The following is a 9,469-nucleotide window of genomic DNA, read 5'->3' on the forward strand; positions in this document are numbered from 1 at the left end:
AGGGTGGGTGAGGTCTTTGATTATGCTGGTTGCTTTACTGAGGCAGTGAGAAGTATAGACAGGGTCCATGGAGGGGAGCCTAATGCTGTTATATGCTCAGCTGTGTCAAGAACTCTGCAGTTTCTTGCAGTCATGGGCAGAGCAGTACCAAGCTGTGATGCCTCCTGATCAAATACTTTCTATAGTGTATTTATAAAAATTGAGATTAAAAAAAAAATGCGGAACTGGAGCCAAATTTGTAAAGAATACTTAATCACAGGATATAGGTTTAAATTAACAACTTTACCTAATTGCATAGGTAAAGGAGCTCCCAATAACGAGGTTAAATAAAACTATTTTACAACTTTCAGTTCCAGGTCTACCCAAATTGGCTGATCACTCTTATCAACCCAGTATAACCAAAAAGACATATATCGCAGATTAACAGCCCAATAATACATTCTAAAATTAAAGATTATCTAAGATTAAACAGGATTGGGAAAAGGAACTTAATTTGACTTTTACGACAGAGGATTGGATGCGGACATTGAAGTTGGTTAACTCTTCTTCAATTTGTGCTAGCCATTCATTGATTCAATTTAAAACTGTACATCGTTATCATTTGACGAAGGAGAGACTTTGTAAAATCTTTCCTAATGTTGATAGTCATTGTGATAGATGTAAAACTGAGATAGCTACACTGACACATATGTTTTGGTCTTGTTCTATATTGGAACAGTTCTGGAAGTCGGTTTTCTCAACAATTCTAAAGCACTTAAAATTAATTTACAACCTAATAAATTAACTGTGCTTTTTGGGATAGTTCCTCAAAATATTCATGGTATTTCTGTGTCTGACCAACATGTTATTGCATTTGTTACATTGATAGCTAGGAGGGCCATTTTGTTGAAGTGGAAGGATACATAAAAATTGAGGGTGAAAGTGGACATGCTAAATTTCTTTACTGAGCAAGTGGAGGTGACAGTGAGTTTCCTTGGTTGTGGCATCCATATGACTGGACCAGAATAGACTATTGGTGATGTTCACTCAGAAACTCTCAACCCTCAAACTCAACACCAACCCCATCCTGAAGTCAATGATGAGCTCTTTTGTTTTGCTGACACTGACAGAAAGTGTATTGTCACGACACCTTATCACCAGGCTCTCCATCTCCTTCAACATATTATTTGAGATATTGTCTTCTATACTGGTAATATCAGCAAACTTGTAAATGGAATTAGAGCAGAATCTGTCTACATAGTCACGACTATACAGGGAGTAAAGTTGGGTGCTGAGGACACAGCTTTATTGAGGGCCAGTGTTGAGAATAATTGTGGTGGAGACATTGCTGCCTATCCTCACCAATTAGTGCCTTTCTTAGTGACTAACAATACTTTCTTGGGCATATTTAACAAATTTCACACTGGCCAAGCCTTTTGCAGCTATGAATAATCCAGTAAATATCAGGGAAGTTAAAATTTCCCATTAATAATATTCTATCTGTAATCTCTCTCTATACACCTGCTCCTCTAATTCCCACTGACTATTGGGGTGGGGGGGGGGGGGAGGACTGTTACAACATAGTCCCATCAAGCCGAATATCCCCTGGTTTCTAATCTTATCCATATGGTCTCTCTGGATAAGAGATTTCACAGGCATACTGTAGTATATAGACATGTTAGTAGTATCATGGTCAATCACCCCATAAATTGGAAATCATCCAATTTCAAACTGTAAGCAGTATTATGATTTCACTCACAATGCTAGTTACAGCCAAGCAATTATCAATAACTTAGCAACTACCATATAGATTACCTTTACATAAATGTTCCACAGAGCACAGAAAACTATTCTAATGTTAAGTTCCCATGTAATAAAGTCATTGCCCCACCTCAAAGATTTAAGACAAACGTGCCAAACAGAACAGACATCATTTATAAATTCAAGAAACTAAAGAAATTTGGCCTGTCCCCTAAAACCCTCACTAATTTTTATAGATACATCATAGAAAGCATTCTTCTAGGGTGCATCACAACCTGGTATGAAAGTTGTCCTGTCCAAGACCGAAAGAAGCTGCAGAAGATTGTGAACACGGCGCAGCACATCACACAAACCAATCTTCCGTCCTTGGACTCACTTTACACCGCACGCTGTCGGAGCAGTGCTGCCAGGATAATCAAGGACACGACCCACCGAGCCAACATACTTTTCGTCCCTCTTCCCTCCAGGAGAAGGCTCAGGAGCTTGAAGACTCGTACGGCCAGATTTGGGAAAAGCTTCTTTCCAACTGTGATAAGGCTGCAGAACGGATCCTGACCCGGCTCTGGGCCGTACCCTCCAAATATCCGGACCTGCCTCTCGTTTTTTTTTTTGCGCTACCTTGCTTTCCATTTTTCTATTTTCTATTTATGATTTATAATTTAAATTTTTAATATTTACTAATTTTTACCATTTTTAATTATTTAACATTTGTAATCCAGGGAGCAGGAAGTGCAGAATCAAATATCGCTGTGATGATTGTACGTTCTAGTATGAATTGTTGGCGACAATAAAGTATAACGTATAGTTAAACGAATGTGGCTACCCTGTCTGACCCAAACCCCTTTTCTCAGATATTACACCATTATAATTATCCACTGCAGTTAACTTTCAAAGTCAAATCAATATCCCACAAAATTAATTTCAGCCTGAGATATTCTGAATGTTCCAATAGTGCCAAGTTTGCAGTGGTGTAATACAGCTCAAAAACAGGCCTCCTTGCACCCAGCTGATCTCTGCCAGTGTTTGTGCTACACAAAAAGACTAAATGCTAGAAACTGGAAAAAAAAAATGCTGTAAACACTCAAAGTCAGACAAACTTTGTGTAAACGGAAATGTCTCAGGTTCAAGATCCTTCATCAGAAGTGTTTCTAACATTCTGTTCCTTCCTCCACTCACTTTTTAAACCCCTTTCAAAACATCTTTGTGTCCTTTCTCATATCAACTTGAAATTAGAAACTTTAGACTGATTTAAATAATGTAAAGCAAAACAGAAAAATAGGAAGACAAAGGCAGATTAAAAATAATTCAAGTGCTTTGAATTTAAGAGGCAAAATGGAAAATATATCATGAGCTTCATCAAAATTATATGGCATGAGAGAGTGAGGTCTATGCCCATTGGACAGAGCATAGTAAGTAACTTGACACTATGACAGCTCAGTCACCGTTCTGGATGGAGTCTCTGTACGTTCTCCCCATGGAATGTGTGGGATTTCTCACGTCCTCCAGTTTTCTCCAAAGATGTACCAGATAGGTTAGTTGGTCACTAAATTGTCCCGTGATTAGGTTAGGGTTAGTTGGGTTTGTTGGGAGTTGCTAGGTTGGCATGGGGCCAGAAGGGCCAACTCCTCAGTGAATTGCTAAATAAATATGAAGTTCTCTTTAATCATGTCTCTTTTCAGGATCATAATATCCAGTTTAATGGAATTATTTCCTTTCTTTTAGCAGAGTCATCACAAATATCTAACACCGTCTATCACTAGGAATGATCCAACTTGAACCGTTTATACTCCTGGAGTTCAACGGTTTTGCTGATCTGAAAAGTACATTTGTTTGATTACTATCTTGCTTCAAATAGAATGGGGTTCCAATGACTCAGTTGTCAATAAATTTTCACCTTTAGCCACAAGGTACATCTCCTGTAGGCACTATTCAAGTGACAGGATAAATTTATCTCTTCATAGAGGTTTCAAAAAGGAATCTATCCTCAGTCAACAACCAAACATGGATAACCGACTTACTTCCTTTAATTCACAGGGATGTGAGCAGAACACTCTTAGCTAAAATTCATTTGTTGGGGAAATAAGCCTGAGATATTCAAGTATATGATTCAGGATTACATACTGCATATACTCCTCAACCTTTCCACCAGTTTCTCTTCAACAAGGTCTCTAATAACAAAATGACAATTAAATGATTTCCATTTTCAATATATTTTAAATTACTTACCCACAACCATCAATGTGAATTCAAATCCTCTCTTCACAGACTTTCTGTACACTTGATTAGGTAGGTTTGCAAACCCCACATATCCTTCAAGATTCTTTTGTTGCTATAACATAATTTAAAAAATTAGTTTCTACAGCAGAAACAATTAATATAACACTGACATCAAAACAAACTCAGGAGTAGAGAGCCAAAACTTAAAATGACAATTCACATACAACACGCTGTGTCAAGAAAGCCAGACAACTTCGCATCGAGTATAGTTGGAAAAAAGAAAGGTCAGGTTTCAAATACTTACCGCTGTTGTAAACCCATAGGTCCAGAGTCCAGAGATGGTCATGAAACATCCATGTGGCACAGCAAGGATTGGAAATAAGATGCAGTATAATAACCAGCATCATCACCAACAGCATGAAACAAAAAGAAAATGTTAGGCTTCAAATATAACTACTGTACATCACTTACTCTATATTTAAACATATCAAAATCACTCATACATTTCAAATGTCTGGAAGTTATGTTGGAACTTTATAAAACTCTAGTTAAGCCCCACCTGGAGTACTGCATACAGTTCTAGTCACCCCATTATAGAAAAGGTGTTGAGGCTTTGGAGACAGTGCAGAAGATTCACCAGGATGCTGACTGGATCAGAGGGGGTTTACTCTGGAGCGTCAGAGGCTGAGGGGGGAGATCTGATAGAGCTTTATAAGATTATGAAATGCATAGATAGAGCAGACAGACAGTATATTTTTCCCCAAGGTTGAAATATCTAATACCAGAGGGCATTCATTTAAGGTGAGAGGAAGTAATTTCAAAGGAGATGGGAGGAGCAAGTCCCTCCCCACCCCCACAGAATGGTGGGTGCCTTGAATGCACTGCCTGGGGTGGTGGTAGAGGCAGATACATTAGGGGCTTTTAAGAGACATTTAGATAGGCACATGAATGTAAGGAAAATGGAGAGATATGAAGAGATTAGTTGATCACTTGATTACTAATTTAATTGATTCAAAGCGCCTGTTTCTGTGCTGTACTGTTCTATGTTTCAAAACGACAGTAATTTATATAAATTTTAAAATGAATTCTCTTACTCCTCATAATAATTCACAACACAATCCAGTTCAAATTAATGAAAGTCAGTCCTACCCCTCATCTGCAATACAGCAAGATTTAACAAAAAGAGTAACCTGAATTTTCATTCTAGAAGGGACCTTTTAGCTCTGGATTTGGATGAAATCATTCACCGGAACAGCTGTACATGACTGGCATTTTGCAGACTACCTGCTCATAACTTCTTAATCTTACACTTCCCTAACATTCCACCTTGAATTTCTTGAGCTAATATGTTAGTCATTCTATTCTGGAATGAACCTGGAACCACAACAGCAAGAAAAGGTTTTAGCCAACACTATGGACCTTTAAGCCGGCTGGTGGCGCAGTGACATCAGCGCCGGACTCCGGAGCGAAGGTTCCCGAGTTAGAATCCAGTCGGGCCGCTCCCAGGCATGCTTTCCATCTGTGCCAGGTTGAGTGTCGAGCTCGCAACATGGCTTCATAAAAAAAAAATCTGCGCTGTGAAAAGTACGTGGGGGACCACTCACAAATCTTTCCTCCAAGACAACCACTTGAAAAAGTGGTCGCCAAGGCTCTGGTACTCTGGTAGAGTATGGCACACCAAAAAAAAAAGGACCTTTAAGGACCAATGTCACACTGGTTCTTTTTAAAATCACCATTTGTTAAGTGCATATACAATGTTAATGTGCATATTTGCTCCATTAGATCCAAGATGAAGAGCTCCAAAAGTATTAAGAATGTAAGAAATAAGAATAGGAGTCAGCCATTCTCTAACTCAAGACCACCATACACTACAATCAAAGTTGAATCAATTTTCTGTACTCCCCTATAAACAGAAAACTGGAAGTCACAAGCAAAATGCAAGCAGTAGGCCATTCAACATTCAAGCCTACTGTCCTATGCAATACAATTCTGTTTCATCATCCAAACTTAGATCCTACTTTTGCCTTATAATCCTTGACCACTTTTGCCACAAAATGCAACTTCAACTGCCCTCTGTGGTTGAGATTAAGATTTTCGCTCTCCAGTGAATTTCTCATACTACTTAGTTTACTTGGTAGACCGTACTTGGTTTACCCCTTGTCCTTGGGCTATGATGGCCCCTAATGGATCGTTATCAGAAGTTGCATAGTAAGTTCCAGTATCTAATCGGCCCGGTCTTGTTAGAATTTTGTAGGTTTCTATGAGATCCCCTCGCAGTGTTCTAAACTCCAGTAAATCAAGCCTAAATGATTCACTTTTTCTTCATACAACTGTGCTACCACCCCAAGGACCGGTCTAGTTAAATTTTGCTGCACTTCCCCAACAGCAAGAGCATCCTTCCTCTTGGAGACCACAACAAATTTTCACAGTATGACCTCACCAAAGTATTGTACAGTTGCAGTAAGGCAGGCCTAATCCCGTAGCCCCTTCTCTCACCATGAAGGCCAACATATCATTTAGCTTCTGAACTGCCAGTTTCACCTCCACATGCCACACCATACTTTCTACTTTGTCCAATGGACCACATGGTCACCTTCCTTCAAGTGCCATAAACTCCCACTAGTCGCAATATTGACTAAAACTAGTATTCCACACAGCCAGATAATAGTAAGGATAAAACGCCTAAGGAATTTTTAAAACTCAAACAGAAGTTCCTTAAAAAGAAAGGAAAAGCTCCCCATTCTGAATCACTGCCAATTAGCTAGTTAGCTTCGTGTATACAAATCAAATCCCACATTGTGAAGCAAATTTCTTCCACTCAGAAGTTTTCTATAATTTGTTACCATACTGCTAACTTTGGCTGACATTTTTATGGACAAAAGGACCTTAGAACTGAAGAAATCACCTCATCTGCCAGTTGTTTTTCTCCAATAGGCTAAAATCACTAACATCTAACTGCAACATTCATCTTCTACTATTACAAATATTAATACAGATTACCTGAAAAATCTGAATAATTAAGATGCAATACAAGCTGCTGGAAATTTTGACAAATGAATTGAGTCAGAAAGTTGAAGACTAATGAAATAAATATAAAAAATGAACCAAACTGATCCAATCAATTATTTCCCTTGGTCTATTCAATTTCCTTAAAATACAAAATTTCATAAATTTCAATTCAAGGTTACTTAAGGTAGGAGAAAGGCAGATGAATATTTGAAGATGTTTTTGAGGCTACATGTTCCAATTAGAAGCTAAATTTTCCATCAATGTAAGCTTTTCATTTGTTCAAATGTATTTATAATATATACATTGAAACATGGAGAAATGCATCATCTGCATTAACTAGCACACCCGAGGATGTGCTGGGCCAGATCAGAAGAGTGGCCACACATTACGGCACCAACATTGCATTTATTGACAAGGTTTAGCAAAAATTAGATGATTCAACCAAAATCTTGTTTGAACTACAGAAGCTGAAAGCTTACAGCAGGGAAAGGCAACAATAAATCGTTGTTAGCACTAGAACAAACTTGAATCTAATGTATATGACGACAAACTTCCACAATTCACAAATTCGATATGCTTCTTTAACTCTTCAGTTTATTGCTGGTTCATGATTTTGATGGGCCACATGGATTAAACACAGGAAAAGAAACTGGTACTGTCCATGTGTTAATTGTGACTTTGAATGGGCAACGTGTCTCCCAAAAATTACTAAGCTTCTGACTCCAAGCTCATCCTCCTCGCAACCCAGCCATAACATTTCTGTTTTGCCCATCATTCAGTGCACTTTCCATTTGATTGGGAGCAGACACTTATCCAAAAGCCAAGGTTTAAGAATCAACAGTTATTAATCAGAATCAGGTTTATAATCAGTCTTATTATGACGTGAAATTTGCTGTTTTGCAGCAGCATAATGCAAAAGGATTAACATGATAGTGCTCACATGTTCATGAACAGCTCAAAAATCTATTGACAGGGATGAAGCTGTTTTTGAATCCGAGTGTGGGTTTTCAGGCTCTTGTAGCTTCTACCAGATGGTAGTTCCGTGAAGAGGGGATTTCCTGGATGGTGAGAGTGCTGAGTGGATATCACCTTCTTGAGTCACTAACTTTTGAAGATATCCTTGAAAGGTGGGTGGGGGGGGGCAGGGATAAGGATTGTACCCATGATGGAACTCAGCCTACAATTTCTGCAGCTTCTTACGATCCTCTGCATTGGAGGATCCATGTGATGCAACCATTCAGAATGTTCTCAAGCATACATATATACAAATTTGCAAGTGTCTTTGCCAACACACCAAATCTCTTAAAACTCAAGCTGCTGATGTGTCTTCTTCATGATTGCATCAATGTGCTGGGCCCAGAACAAATCCTCCAAGATGCTGACACCCAGAAACTTAAGGCCATTCATCCTTTCCACCACTGACCCCTCAATGAGGATAGGTACATGTTCTTCCAAATTTCTCTTCCTTAAGTCCACAGTCAATTCCTCGGTATTGCTGTTACTGAGTGCTTGAAGTTGGATTTTTGCAACACCACTCAACCAGCCAATCTATCTCACTGCTGTATGTACATCACATTGCCATCTGAGAATACCAACAACAGTAGCATTATCTGCAAATTTATTGATGGTGTTTGAGCTGTGCTTAGCCACACAATGAGTGTACAGAGGGCAGATTAAGCACACATCATTGAGCCATGTCTGTGTTGAAAGTCAGGAAGATTTTAATCACCAATCAGTACTGACTTGTCCCCTGTGAAGAAGTCGAGGTCTTGGTGCAGACGAAGGTAGTGACCCAGGTTTAGAAGCTTAGTGGTTAATACTGAGGGAATGATGGTATTGGACACCAAGCTACAATCAATAAACAGCAGCCTAACAAGCATAGCTTGTTGCATAGGTGCTCCAAAGCAGAGTGGACAGCCAGTGAGCTTGCATCCACTATAGATCTGTTGTGGTGGTTGGTGAATTATAGAGGGTCTGAGTCCAAGGCCTTGCTGAGGAAGGAGTTAATTCATAGCCATAACCATAACCAACTTCTCAAAACACTTAATGGTAGTTGTGAGTGCTACCAGTAGATAATCACTGAAGCACACACATCATGAATTGAGACAATGGACAAGTAGCCAGATTCCTGACACCTGCCCACTGAGAACTATCCTTGCAACTGGTAATCCTGAGTTAAGATTAGAGCATAAGCGTTCCCTCAAAAACTCTAGCACAAATGATCAAAGTACTGGTACACAAAAGCTCGACACAATTCGGGCCTCAATTATTTCCAAGAGACTACTTCTGTAAAAAGTGATCAGGTTTCCCACTCTGCCTCGAACATTCCTGAGTAAACAACCCAGGTTTGTCCAACTTCTTGTTAAAGGTCATACCCTCCAATCCAGGCAACATCCTGGTGAAGCTTCTCTGATGCCTCGACATCCTGCCTGAGATGTTTTTCTTTTTGCTGTCTCAATGGACTGGATGGCATGCAAACAAAAGCTTTTCATTGCATCTCAAT

The 9,469-nt window shown here is 39.2% G+C and overlaps 1 protein-coding gene across 1 annotated transcript in view; it reads right to left on the reverse strand.

Annotated features, from left to right (window-relative positions):
• Nucleotides 1-4,089, reverse strand: part of LOC134350951 (septin-7) — a 124,555-nt gene extending 120,466 nt beyond the window's left edge. The window contains exon 1 of the mRNA XM_063056827.1: nucleotides 3,967-4,089. Coding sequence (XP_062912897.1) covers nucleotides 3,967-3,976 — 10 coding nt within the window. The 5' untranslated portion in view covers nucleotides 3,977-4,089. The remainder of the gene's footprint in view (nucleotides 1-3,966) is intronic.
• Nucleotides 4,090-9,469: the final 5,380 nt, after the last annotated feature.

The sequence above is a fragment of the Mobula hypostoma genome, chromosome 1, assembly GCF_963921235.1.
Source record: "Mobula hypostoma chromosome 1, sMobHyp1.1, whole genome shotgun sequence".
Classification (NCBI taxonomy): Eukaryota; Metazoa; Chordata; class Chondrichthyes; order Myliobatiformes; family Myliobatidae; genus Mobula; species Mobula hypostoma.